Source organism: Panulirus ornatus, chromosome 40 (assembly GCF_036320965.1).
Source record: "Panulirus ornatus isolate Po-2019 chromosome 40, ASM3632096v1, whole genome shotgun sequence".
In the NCBI taxonomy this organism is placed as follows: Eukaryota; Metazoa; Arthropoda; class Malacostraca; order Decapoda; family Palinuridae; genus Panulirus; species Panulirus ornatus.
The window spans coordinates 7980899-7996071 of NC_092263.1; the positions used below are offsets into that span (position 1 = coordinate 7980899).

Sequence of the window (15173 nt, forward strand, 5' to 3'; positions counted from 1 at the left end):
CACCTCACCATGAGTCATACATACATTAAATAACCTTACCAACCAGTCAACAATACAGTCACCCCCCTTTTTAATAAATTCCACTGCAATACCATCCAAACCTGCTGCCTTGCCGGCTTTCATCTTCCGCAAAGCTTTTACTACCTCTTCTCTGTTTACCAAATCATTTTCCCTAACCCTCTCACTTTGCACACCACCTCGACCAAAACACCCTATATCTGCCACTCTGTCATCAGACACATTCAACAAACCTTCAAAATACTCATTCCATCTCCTTCTCACATCACCGCTACTTGTTATCACCTCCCCATTTACGCCCTTCACTGAAGTTCCCATTTGCTCCCTTGTCTTACGCACCCTATTTACCTCCTTCCAGAACATCTTTTTATTCTCCCTAAAATTTACTGATAGTCTCTCACCCCAACTCTCATTTGCCCTTTTTTTCACCTCTTGCACCTTTCTCTTGACCTCCTGTCTCTTTCTTTTATACTTCTCCCACTCAATTGCATTTTTTCCCTGCACAAATCGTCCAAATGCCTCTCTCTTCTCTTTCACTAATACTCTTACTTCTTCATCCCACCACTCACTTTCTAAACAGCCCACCTCCTACTCTTCTCATGCCACAAGCATCTTTTGCGCAATCCATCACTGATTCCCTAAATACATCCCATTCCTCCCCCACTCCCCTTACTTCCATTGTTCTCACCTTTTTCCATTCTGTACACAATCTCTCCTGGTACTTCCCCACACAGGTCTCCTTCCCAAGCTCACTCACTCTCACCACCTTCTTCACCCCAACATTCACTCCTCTTTTCTGAAAACCCATACTAATTTTCACCTTAGCCTCCACAAGATAATGATCAGACATCCCTCCAGTTGCACCTCTCAGCACATTAACATCCAAAAGTCTCTCTTTCGCACGCCTGTCAATTAACACGTAATCCAATAACGCTCTCTGGCCATCTCTCCTACTTACATAAGTATACTTATGTATATCTCGCTTTTTAAACCAGGTATTCCCAATCATCAGTCCTTTTTCAGCACATAAATCTACAAGAATAGAATATATAAGAACAAATTACCACATCTCTGAAACACTGAAAATATATACATATATTTCACACTTATGAGAGCAAATGCTATACTGAATACTGAATTTATAAAAACCAATTTCATTACCACCACTAGAATAATTTTCTAGAACACATCTTAGTTTCACATATTCTCTTTCATCTAAAGTTGATTTCTTAGATTTATTATCAACAACTGATACCCTTCCTGTCACTTCAATTAAGCTTCATGGATAAGGATCAGAGCACCAGTTACTTTGTCTTAAAAATTCTTTCTTGCATGACTCTTCTTGGATTCTTTGAAAAACTTCTTTCTTGATGATTTCTTTCCACAAACAGTTTCCCATGGTTTTATATCGTATTACTGGTAATTTGAAACATCATTTTGCAGCTGCGTCTGCTTTTTCATTTCCCATGATGCCAAAATGTGATGAAGTCTGCTGGAAGGCAAAAATTTTTTGAATTCTCTATTAAAGAAATTTTTAATCATATAAACAGTTATTGGAAAGGATCACAATTTTGCGCATGATCAAGGTATTCCTATGAGTCCACGGGGAAAATGAAACATGATAAGTTCCCAAGTGCACTTTCGTGTAATAATCATATCATCAGGGGAGAAACAAGAGAGAAATATAACAGTCAGTTGATGATGTGATTATTACACGAAAGTGCACTTGGGAACTTATCGTGTTTCATTTTCCCCGTGGACTCATAGGAATGAACAGGTATATAGTAATAATGGATATTTGGGTTTCGTAGGTACTATAGATTCTTGTGATGAGGTTGAATCAACACAGAAAAACTACTGATGTATGTTATAAAGAGCATGATACCCATGCTAGTGCTTTCCAGATACAAAAAATTCAGCTATCAATACCAAATGCCTTCCATTTGTTTTGTACAGCAGTTGACAGACTATAGAATGCTGCACCAACATGTGAAACCTCATTTACATCTGATTAGAGCCATCTGCATATGTTTCTGTAGAGTTGAGATACTTTTGTTTGATTGTGCTTTCCAGATACAAAAAATTCTGCTATCAATACCAAATGCCTTCCATTTGTTTTGTACAGCAGTTGACAGACTATAGAATGCTGCACCAACATGTGAAACCTCATTTACATCTGATTAGAGCCATCTGCATATGTTTCTGTAGAGTTGACATACTTTTGTTTGATTGTAATCTCAAAAATACCTTTTAGATGTTGTTTGGTAGACTATTGTAGGCTCTAATAATAAGGTGGATGTTTACTAGGAGCAAGAAACCTGGCCAAGGGGACACACTGGTGACGATAAAACATAGCTTACATTGGATATAATTGGAAAGTTCAAATTTAATCTTATTATGTCTGCTCTTATAATAGATTTATTTTTTTGACATGGAATTCCAGTGTAAGATACTAATTCTATTTCAGTCAAGCAAATTTCATTTTTTATTGGGTAGTCTTTCATGAAAAAGTAAGTTTAACTGTAAACTTTTTGTGTATTTTCCTTGATATTTCCTTTAACAAAATAAGCAAATAAAGTAATATGGGTGGGATATATGCTAATTCTATTTCTGTCAAGCAAAATTTTATCTTTTATTTGGTTGTTTTTCATGAAAAAGTAAGCTTTAACTGTAAACATTTTGTGTATTTTCCTTGATATTTCCTTTAACAAAATAGATGAATAAGGTAATATGGGTGGGATGTATCACTTTTTTTGGTAGTTTTGTGGGAATATGATTTTTCCATATTACTATCAGCATCCTGGTTTCTCCCCAAAGATCAAAGCAATCATTTGCAGCTTACATATGTTGGATAGTTATATTGTAATTGTTGGTTACAACATGAAAACAAATATAATTTTCAAATGCAAAGCATTTTACACTACATACTAGTTGTCTGCTTATCTGCCTTAAACACTGGAATAATAGTGAGCTCATGATGGCTCCTTGTGGGACTCTGGAATCGATATTCATTTTCACTGACAGCTTTCTTAATAAATGATACTTATAATATTTTAGGATCAGTTAAAAAGCTTCTTCACCAACCTAGCTAGTTTGATTAGCACTGCTCTGCGATATATATTGTCTAAAGATTTTGAGTTATCAAAACAAACAGCTAAAATTACTTTTCTCTCTCTTAAGTTCACAGTTCTTGTACTGCTTCATTCTAATTGATCAATGGTTGATCTTTGTTTTATAAAACTGACCTGATAAGAAGGTAATATTTATTATTTGTTTCAGTATACCAGTATAGTCTATTGTAGACCATTTTATTAAGACTTTTCCAGTTGTTGAAAGTAAAGAGATAAGTCTGTTAGAATGTGGTTATGAGGAAGCTTTGCCTTATTCCAAGAAGAGCAGATTTAATGCATTGTTTAAAAGGTATGGGGAAACATCTTTCCACCCAACTTTGGTTGACTAAATTCAATGAAAACAATTTACCATTTTTCAGATGAGGTGAAAATCATTAGGGGTGTTTTCTTTCCTTGTTGCCTTATGTTTGGATAAAGTTACTAGTGTATTTTTTTGAGTTCTTGAATATGTTCTAAATTTAGTATTATTTATCTATTATATATTTAACTTAATCGCTGCTTCCCGCATCAGCTAGGTAGCACGAGGAAACAGACAAAGAATAGCCTAATCATTCATATGCACATTTATTATTATCATTATTATACTAAATCGCCGTCTCCCATGTTAGTGAGGTGGCACAAGGAAACAGATGATAGAATGGCCCAACCCACCCACATACACATGTATATACATAAACGCCCACACACGCACATATACATACTTTTACATTTCAACGTATACATACATTTACATTTTTTTTTTCATACATATTCGCCTTATCCCACATTAGCGAGGTAGCCTTAAGAACAGAGGAGTGAGCCTTTGAAGGTATATCCTCACTTGGCCCACTTCTCCGTTCCTTCTTTTGGAAAATTATAAATGGGAGGGGAGGATTTCCAGCCCCCCACTCCCTCCCCTTTTAGTCGACTTCTACGACACGCAGTGAATACTTGAGAAGTGTTCTTTCTCCCCTATCCCCAAGGATTATACATATACATACACAGACATGTACATATATACACATGTACATATCCATACTTGCTGCCTTCATCCATTCTTATCGCCACCCCACCACACATATAATAGGGTGTGAGGTTGTGCTAGGAAAAGACAAAAGAGGCCACATTCGTTTACACTCAGTCTCTTGCTGTCATGTGTAATGCACCGAAACCACTGCTCCCTTTCCACATCCAGGCCCTACAAAACTTTCCATGGTTTACCTAGACGCTTCACATGCCCTGGTTCAATCCATTGACAGCATGTCGACCCTGGTATACCACATCGTTCCAATTCACTCTGTTCCTTACACACCTTTCACCCTCCTATATGTTCAGACCCTGATTGCTCAAAATCATTTTCACTCCATCCTTCCACCTCCAATTTGGTCTCCTGCTTCTCCTCGTTCCCTCTACCTCTGACACATATATACTCTTTGTCAATCTTTCCTCACTCATTCTCTCCATTTGACCAAACCATTTCAATACACCCTCTTCTGCTCTCTCAACCACACTCTTTTTATTACCACACATCTCTCTTACCCTCTCATTACTTACTCGATCAAACCACCTCACACCACATATTGTCCTCAAACAACTCATTTCCAAAACATCCACCCTCCTCCCCACAGCCCTATTTATAGCCCATGCCTCGCAACTATATAACATTGTTGGAATCACTATTCTCACCGGAATCAGCCACCAGCGCTGTATCATCACTGAACAAGAACTGACTCACTTCCCAAGCCCTCTCATCCACAACAGACTGCATACTTGCCCTTCTCTCCAAAATTCTTGCATTCACCTCCCTAACCACCTCATCGATAAACAAATTAAACAAGCATGGAGACATCATGCACCCCTGCTGCAAACTGACATTCACTGGGAACCAGTCACTTTCCTCTCTCCCTACTCGTACACATGCCTTACATCTTTGGTAAAAACTTTTCACTGCTTTTAGCAACTTACCTCCCACACCATATAATCTTAATACTTTCCACAAAGTATCTCTATCAACCCTATCATATGCCTTTTCCAGATCCATAAATGTTAAATACAAATCCATCTGTTTTTCTAAGTATTTCTCGCATACATTCTTCAAAGCAAACACATGATCCACACATCCTCTACCACTTCTGAAACCACACTACTCTTCCCCAATCTGATGCTCTGTACATGCCTTTACCCTCTCAATCAACACCCTCCCATATAATTTCCCAGGAACATTCAACAAACTTATTCCTCTGTAATTTGAACACACACCTTTATCCCCTTTGCCTTTGTACAATGGTACTATGCATGCATTTTGCCAATCCTCAGGCACTTCACCATGAACCTTACAGACATTGAATATCCTTACCAACTAATCAACAACACAGTCACCCCGTTTTTTAATAAATTCCACTGCAGTACCATCCAAACCTGCCGCCTTTCTGTCTTTCATTTTCTGCAAAGCTTTCACTGCCTCTTCTCTGTTTACCAAACCATTCTCCCTGACCCTCTCACTTCGCACACCATCTTGACGAAAACACCCTATATCTGCCACTCTATCATCAAAAGCATTCAACAAACCTTCAAAATACTTACTCCATCTCCTTCTCACTTCACCATTATTTGTTTTTACCTCCCCATTAGCCCCCTTCACCAATGTTCCCATTTGTTCTCTTGTCTTACGCACTTTATTTACCTCCTTCCAAAACATCTTTTTATTCTCCCTAAGATTTAATATACACATATATATAAATGAATTTAGTATTACTGTGTAATAATCCCCTCTGCCTTGGATGGCAGAAGAGATTTCTTTGAGCAGGTCCTCTTCAGTATTAGAATGCATTCTTTTCTTTTTTTTCATACTATTCGCCATTTCCCGCGTCAGCGAGGTAGCGTTAAGAACAGAGGACTGGGCCTCTGAGGAAACATCCTCATCCAGCCCCCTTCTCTGTTCCTTCCTTTGGAAAATAAAAAAAAAAGAGAGAGAGGGGAGGATTTCTAGCCCCCCGCTCCCTTCCCTTTTAGTCGCCTTCTACGACACGCAGGGAATACGTGGGAAGTATTCTTTCTCCCCTATCCCCAGGGAATGCATTCATTATCCTATAATGTCATAATAATCACCCCTTATAACTGCTTTACCTTGAGAGGTATGAATAACTTGGAAGATGAATGGAAAATTGTTGAGGGGTGCCTTACCTTTAATGCTATTAAAAGTTCCACAGAGTTTGCCATTTGGGAGTTGGGAATATATTCATGAACAAAGGTCATGCAAATATTTTTCTTTGATCTTTTGACAACCAGATGCAGATCTGCTGTAGATCTTTTATAGTCTATTTTTTTCATTTTTGATCGCCATTTCCCCTATTAATGAGGTACTTTTTGATAGGAAAGATAAATCAATATATCTGTTCTTATATTTAATGAGAGCACGGATGTGATATTACTTTTAGAATCTAAGAATGAATGGATAATTTCAGTTCCTGATATAGTTACCATATTTTTCCAGGTTCAGCACTATCCATGTTAAGCACTTGGCCTCTTCCAACTCTGAGATCTGCAATGTCAAAGTTGGTTGAACCTAATGAACAAGGTGAGTATGTATGTAAATATACTGAAAAGAACTAGGATTTGAATACACATTTGCCTTTTTTCATTTATTTGCTTTATTTTATTTATTTTGCTTTGTCGCTGTCTCCTGTGTTAGCGAGGTAGTGCAAGGAAACAGACGAAAGAATGGCCCAACCCAACCACATACACATGTATATACATACATGTCCACACGTGCAAATATACAAACCTATACATCTCAACATATACATATATATACACACACACAGACATATACATATACATGTACATAGTTCATACTGTCTGCCTTTATTCATTCCCATCGCCACCCCACCACACATGAAATAACAACCCCCTCCCCCCCTCATGTGCGCGAGGTAGCGCTAAGAAAAGACAACAAAGGCCACATTAGTTCACACTCAGTCTCTAGCTGTCATGCAATAATGCACCAAAACCACAGCTTCCTTTCCACATCCAAGCCCCACAGAACTTTCCATGGTTTACCCCAGATGCTTCACATGCCCTGGTTCAATCCATTGACAGCATGTCGACCCCAGTATACCACATCATTCCAATTCACTCTATTCCTTGCACGCCTTTCACCCTCCTGCATGTTCAGGCCCCGATCACTCAAAATCTTTTTCACTCCATCTTTCCACCTCCAATTTGGTCTCCCACTTCTCCTCATTCCCTCCACCTCTGACACATATATCCTCTTGGTCAATCTTTCCTCACTCATTCTCTCCATATGACTAAACCATTTCAAAACACCCTCTTCTGCTCTCTCAACCACACTCTTTTTATTACCACACATCTCTCTTACCCTATTCTTACTTACTCAATCAAACCACCTCACACCACATATTGTCCTAAAACATCTCATTTCCAGCACATCCACCCTCCTCTGCACAACTGTATCCATAGCCCATGCCTCACAACCATATAACATTGTTGGAACCACTTTTCCTTCAAATATACCCATTTTGCTTTCTGAGATAATGTTCTCGACTTCCACACATTCTTCAACGCTCCCAGAACTTTCGCCCCCTCCCCCACCCTATGATTCACTTCCATTTCCATGGTTCCATCCGCTGCCAAATCCACTCCCAGATATTTAGCTAAAACACTTCACTTCCTCCAGTTTTTCTCCATTCAAACTTACCTCCCAGTTGACTTGTCCCTCAACCATACTGTACCTAATAACCCTTGCTCTTATTCCCATTTACTCTCAGCTTTCTTCTTTCACACACTTTACGAAACTCAGTCACCAGCTTCTGCAGTTTCTCACATGAATCAGCCACCAGCGCCGTATCATCAGCGAACAACAACTGACTCACTTCCAAAGCTCTTTCATCCACCACTGACTGCATACTTGCCCCTCTTTCCAAAACTCTTGCATTCACTTCCCTAACAATCCTATCCATAAACAAATTAAACAACCACGGAGACATCACACACCCCTGCTGCAAACCTACATTCACTGAGAACCAGTCACTTTCTTCTCTTCCTACACGTACACATGCCTTACATCCTCAATAAAAACTTTTCAATGCTTCTAACAACTTGCCTTTTTTCATAACTTCACTTTTTCTTGCTTTACCTGGTTAGCATCAAGAACGGATGAACAATGGCAACATTTGCTCACATTAACTCTTGTTGTCATGTATAGTGCACTGAAACCAGTATATTTTGCCTTGGTAGCTTGGTGACTCATAGAAATGTAACTCTTCAAACTTACCTTTAAATTTTCCATATTTTGATTCACTATAGCTACTTTAGAGGGAGCTTATCCTAAAGCTTTGAGATGTTGCTGAGTTTTTCATCAGTTTTCATGTACCTTTTCACCTTTAACTTAACATCTAAAATTATTTTGTGGGCTCTGTCACTATTTGTCGTAGTACTGTGGTCCATTAGACTTTCAGGCATCTGTAAAGAAAGGTATATGCTGTAAACTACAGAAAAACTTGAAAAAGTTTTGGAAAGTTTAATCCAAAGTTTAGTGGTAGAATCAAACAGTGGGGTTCGGCTTCTAAACAGGTGGTGACATAAAAACTTGAAAAAGTGTTGGAAAGTTCAATCCAAAGTTTAGTGTAGAATCAAGCAATGGGTTTCGGCTTCTAAACAGGTGGTGATGCTACAAATGAAGGGAAAGGGAAAGGAACAGTATAAAATGCTTGCATGAACAAACATGACATGCATTTACTATAGGTATTTTGAAATTTTTACTACCAAAAGTTTATAGTTTGGAATATAAGAAATGTGATTATGAAATAAATGAGATGTCAAAAAAAGGAGCTAATTTTTGGAAAACTTAACGACAAAGCATTGTGATATAAAGTATTTTATTTTGGTTATTTATTATGAAACAAATGAGATGTAAAAAAGGAGCTAATTTGTGAAAAAGATTTTGAGCAATGACAAAGCATTGCGATATAAAGTATTTTATTTTGGTTATTTATTGTTATGAAACAAGAGATGTAAAAAAAAGGAGCTAATATGTGGAAAATTAACGACAAAGCATTGTGATATGAAGTATTTTATTGTGGTTATTCATTATACTTTGTCGCTGTCTCCCGCGTGAGCGAGGTAGCACAAGGAAACAGATGAAAGAATGGCCCAACCCATCCACATACACATGTATGTACATAAACGCCCACATACACACATATGCATACCTATACATTTCAACGTATGCATACATATATATACACAAACGTATACATATATACACATGTACATATTCATACATGCTGCCTTCATCCATTCCCACTGCCACCCCGCCACACATGAAATGGCACCCCCTCCCCCTGCATGCATGCGAGGAAGTGCTCGGAAAAGACAACAAAGGCCACATTCATTCACACTTAGTCTCTAGCTGTCATGTGTAATGCACTGAAACGACGGCTCCCTTTCCACATCCAGGCCCCAGGAAACTTTCCATGGTTTACCCCAGATGCTTCACATGCTCTGGTTCAATCCATTGACACCACGTCGACCCCGGTACACAATTTGCTCTATTCCTTGCATGCCTTTCACCCTCCTGTATGTTCAGGCCCTGATTGCTCAAAATCTTTTTCACTTCATCCTTCCACCTCCAATTTGGTCCTTCACTTCTCGTTCCCTCCACCTCTGACACATGTATCCCCTTTGTCAATCTTTCCTCACTCATTCTTTTCATGTGACCAAACCATTTCAATACACCCTCTTCTGCTCTCTCAACCACACCATTTTTATTACCGCACATCTCTCTTACCCTTTCATTACTTACTCGATCAAACCACTCACACCACATATTGTCCTCAGACATCTCATTTCCAACAAATCCACCCTCCTCCGCACAACCCAACCTATAGCCCATGCCTCACAACCATATAACATTGTTGGAACCACTATTCCTTCAAAAATACCCATTTTTGATCTTTGAGGTAACATTCTCGCCTTCCACACATTCTTCAACGCTCCTGGAACCTTCGCCCCTTCCCCACCCTATGACTTGCTTCCTCTTGATTTTCATGAGGTATATCACGTCCTTGCAGTCTTTTCTTATCACTCTCTTGCACATCCTCAACTCATACGTATTGTATTAATTTGAAACATGCCACACTTTTACATTGCTTTTTAATCTTTCATATCGTGCTTAAAGGTGACTAGTCAAGTGCAAATAACTGCATTCAGACCATCTCCACAAACAGATTACTTCTATTGCATATGATCCCAAATCATTCCTCTGGCACCATGAAAATTGGTCATTTCTGCCTCGAGGCAAGATATACTGACATTGACATTTGTAGTTGCATACCATGCTTTGTCACCAGATATAATAGCTTAATTTTTTTCCATACACTAGTCAGTCTGTGTGATGCCAAGGAGGTGATGACCACCATTAGGTGCTTACCAGGCCTTTACTAGATCTGTGCCGTCATGTTATGTAACAGTTTTCACAGCTGTGACACCCTTACAAGATTAGAGATATTAACAGTGAAAATCCTTAGAAACACTCTCTTAAGATGATAGAAAACACTTTGTAATCGTATCTGTTAGTGACAAAAATACTTTCAGAAATGCTTCGTGTCTCATTGAGTATGCCTGTCTACTCCTGGCATATCTCCTACACTTGGCAACCTAGCTGCATCAAGTTAAAGGTTGCAAAACATGCTTACACAATTAATCATAGCAAACTTAAGGAATCTTTTTACAGAATGTATGAGAATATCCCACACTCAGCATATGGTGGATATTGGACTGCTGCAGTGAAAGGATTAAATCCTCTTTCCTTTGCACTGTTCCTCTCTGCCACTTATATACATAGTGTCACACACCTACATGGAAGAATAATGCTTTGTTAGACTGCCCTGTAATGTTTATTATTTCGCCAGTTTTTCATTCAACTTCCCTTAGAAGTTTATATTTTTACACTTTTCTTCCTCACCTTTTGGTTAATCTTTTCACTGGTGCGTTGTTACATTATCAACAGTAAAAGGCTAATTTATACATTACTATGATCTGAGAAACCCCATCTCAATCCTCTCCTAGACTGCACATCGTCCTTGCTACCTGTATTTTTCATCATTCCTGAATCATCATTCAGCTTGTACCCCCCTCCTTGTATCCTTAATGTATGTATATGATGTTATGAAAATTTTTATTGTTAACATGTATTTGCAATAATCATGACTACTGATGAACACAGGTCACTTATTCTTCCACCACTTCTATTTATACATGGGGAATCTCATAACCACCTATCAGTCACTTCACCTCTCTGCTCCTGACTCATCCATTCCAATCACCAATTAAACTGAGTTTATCCCTATGCTTATCCCCATTATTGCTCTTTCAGGTTCTCTATAGAAATCATCCTTAACCTCCTCTTTTTTTTCTCAGTGCATATTCTTGCAATAACACACTGGTAATTGATGGTCTTTATAAGTAGATCATCCTTTATTCACAGTGTCACAGCTTCTCTTGCTTAATCATTTACATTAGTTTGAGTACCTAATGTGACACCCTTCACCACCTTTTGTTGACGAAAAATAAGATATAGATATTGAATAAACAACATCAACAGATTCCAGCCACACCTGAGCTTGACTGGCAGAAAGTTTTGAATTTGCAATGCATTGAAAGCAGGACCTTGGCCATTCAGCATGTGTGTATGTGACTCACACACACAAACACACACACACACACACACATATACACACGTACACACACACACACACACACACACACACACACACACACACACACACACACACATACACACACACACACCCTGTGCAGAACAAATCATTGGTATTAAAAATAAGCAGTGTGTGATAGTGAATTGTTTGTATTATTTATTCAATCATTCATGCCCTTATTTTCTGGTATCCATCACACTTTTCAATCTACTGTCCCTAATAATAGTAGTGATAGTGTTTTTTTCATACATATTTGCCATTTCCCATATTAAGAACAGAGGACTAAGTCTTAGAGGGAATATCCTCTCTCAGCCCCCTTCTCTCTTCCTTCTTTTGGAAAATTAAAAAATGAGGAGGGAAGGATTTTCAGCCCCCACTCCCTCCCCTTTTAGTCACCTTCTACAACATGCAGGGAGTACGTGGGAAGTATTCTTTCTCCCCATAATGATAATAATGATATCAATAATGATAATCCAGACAAACTTTTAACTATAAATATTAAGTGTACCATGCATACTTATGCATCCAGTGGTTTGTAAGAAAAAGGTATGAACATTAAATTCTCAAATTTCACTGATTTTGTCAAGAATTACTCATGTTATATCTTTTGGATCTTTCAGGGAAAATGTTTGCCTGTGTAGCTCTGCTGGAAAATGCTTGTGCACTGGTTGCATCAGGACTGTTCAACAGTATCTATCCTGCTACACGGCACATATTTCGGGGACTCACATTTCTGATGGCTGTTGGGCTTCTCATAATCCCTATTGTTATCCTCAGGTGAGTAAGTTCACTGTAGTATACCACAGTCTTCTTTAAAATATATTGATGTGTTTTTATACTATTAGGTAATGAATTGGAGAGACTATCCTTGCTTCTTTCACTGCAAGACCAGCTGAAAAATTACAAGCAAAAGTATGAATGATTCTGAATTAAATGTGTTGCACTGAGTTGTAGTACTGTAGTGCAGCTGTGTTTTCGTGAGGCATATTGTTATTAATATTAAATTTTCTGAAAAAATAGCACTATTCCACAAAAAAAATATAAGGGAAGTATATTGAATGTATGGCCTTAATCCACAAGGAAATTATTAAGGAAATATATTGAAATTATGGCCTTTAAAGACTGTTGCTCTCTGAAATGTTCCTCTTTAATCTGAATGTCATTTCAGTGCCCTTCACAAAGCTCTTCACAAGTTTAGTAAGTACGACTCTGTAGAATTAGCTGAAGAGGCTAGAGAGGAGTTTGAAGATGAGGAACAAGAGAGGCATCCATCATCTGCAGTTGAAGAAGAGGCCACCCCATCTCAGGAGGAAACTCAGGAGGTGGTTGCTGATGGTGGAGAAAATATCCCTATCACAGATAACAGTGTATAACAAAGTTATGATCTCTGGTAAAGGTTATAGAAAACATCCAATCTGGCATAAGGAATGGAAGAGCATAAATGAGAATATTGCCTGTTGGCATGATGGCAGAGCATAACTGAGAATAATGCCTTTTTTCATAGTGGTCTCTAACTATGTACCATTTTGTCATGGGTCAGTTAAGTGATAATTGGACTTTTTTCACCTAGTTCAGTGATATCATTTTATCAGTGGAAGAGTGAGAAACACAAAGAATGAATTAAAAGCTTGTATGAATGGAATAAGCTAGACAGAGATAGTTATCAAAGAAATGATGCAGGTCTAATTTTAGTGTAGTAATTGTACTGAACTAATGCCATTGATTTACAACAGGCTTTGCTTATATGTAAATACTTTTTTCTAGGTCATCTGTAGCTGGTTAGAAGCACCAAGATTTTATAAGAAAAACGTTTTTTGCATCATATTTCGTGAAAGAGGCAGATTCTGTCTCCATTCATTCATTAATGTTGTTTCACCATTTTTATGCACATACCACATATGTGTAAACTGCCTTAAATAACATAGTTTGGATGTTTTATTACTTCAAGTCAAATTTGCTTTTAATTTTTTAGTATATAGGCATGATAATGTACATCGTTGTATTTATTATACTTTACAGTACAGAGTATAAGGAAACTTAGAAAGTGGGAAGAAAAATAGTCACTTGCAGTGTATCTTTGTCCATTCTTGTCAAATTACAGGTGTATTGATCTAAGCCTTATCAAGACTGATATCTATCCTCTATTATTGTCAGCTCTTTTTCTCATTTAGAGAGGCTGGGTCACCTGCATACAGCCATACACCTTTCTTAGGATTTGATTTTGCACACCTGACTTAAAATTATGTTGTAATAGATGCTCTAATTTTTTCAGTTTGCTTAAAAGCAGTTATTTAAGCACTTTATTTGTACTGTAATTTAAGTTCTAATAATTCTCCTGTTGTTAGTAAATTTGGTCTCCCATGAATATTGGCAATAATTTGATGGTGGATAGCATATATGATAATTTACTCTATACTGTGGCTTCATATTTTGTGTTTCCACATACATGTAAGTATTGTAATTTATATCTGAAAAATACTTGAATATATGAAAATTTTCCACTTTAACTCTTAAGTGTAATGGAAAGAGCTTGCTAATAACTGATGTAATAACATAAAATTTTACCAACTTGAGCCTTGAGATAATTGTAAGTGCACTCATTATCTATTTGTGTTGTGGTTTGTTTTTCAGGATGAACAAGGTTGTTTTGAGGTTGAGAAATGATATTGGATGGAAGTCTCTTTTTCAGGAAGTTTCTTTTTCCAGAAACTAAAGTTTGCCACTTATTATAAAGTGTTCTTCATACTCCAGGAACTTACCTGGTGTCATTTGCTTACAAACAAATCAGTGCAGCTTTTCACTGCTGTGAGTGCTAGGGTATTTTGCATCTTATGAATTTGTTCCATTATCATAAATGAACAGAATATATATATATATATATATATATATATATATATATATATATATATATATATATATATATATATATATATATTTTTTTTTTTTTTTCATACTATTCGCTATTTCCCGCATTAGCGAGGTAGCGTTAAGAACAGAGGACTGGGCCTTTGAGGGAACATCCTCACTTGGCCCCCTTCTCTCTTCCTTCTTTTGGAAAATGAAAAACGAGAGGGGAGGATTTCCAGCCCCCCGCTCCCTTCCCTTTTAGTCGCCTTCTACGACACGCAGGGAATACATGGGAAGAATTCTTTCTCCCCTATCCCCAGGGATAATATATATATATATATATATATATATATTTTTTTTTTTTTTCATACTATTCGCTATTTCCCGCATTAGCGAGGTAGCGTTAAGAACAGAGGACTGGGCCTTTGAGGGAACATCCTCACTTGGCCCCCTTCTCTCT

General features: G+C 37.7%; 1 protein-coding gene across 1 annotated transcript in view; it reads left to right on the forward strand.

Moving 5' to 3' along the window:
- The window catches only part of LOC139761338 (proton-coupled folate transporter-like), a 50153-nt gene extending 35603 nt beyond the window's left edge, over positions 1 to 14550 (forward strand). The window contains exons 8-10 of the mRNA XM_071685406.1: positions 6622 to 6705; positions 12487 to 12643; positions 13035 to 14550. Coding sequence (XP_071541507.1) covers positions 6622 to 6705; positions 12487 to 12643; positions 13035 to 13239 — 446 coding nt within the window. The 3' untranslated portion in view covers positions 13240 to 14550. The remainder of the gene's footprint in view (positions 1 to 6621; positions 6706 to 12486; positions 12644 to 13034) is intronic.
- Positions 14551 to 15173: the final 623 nt, after the last annotated feature.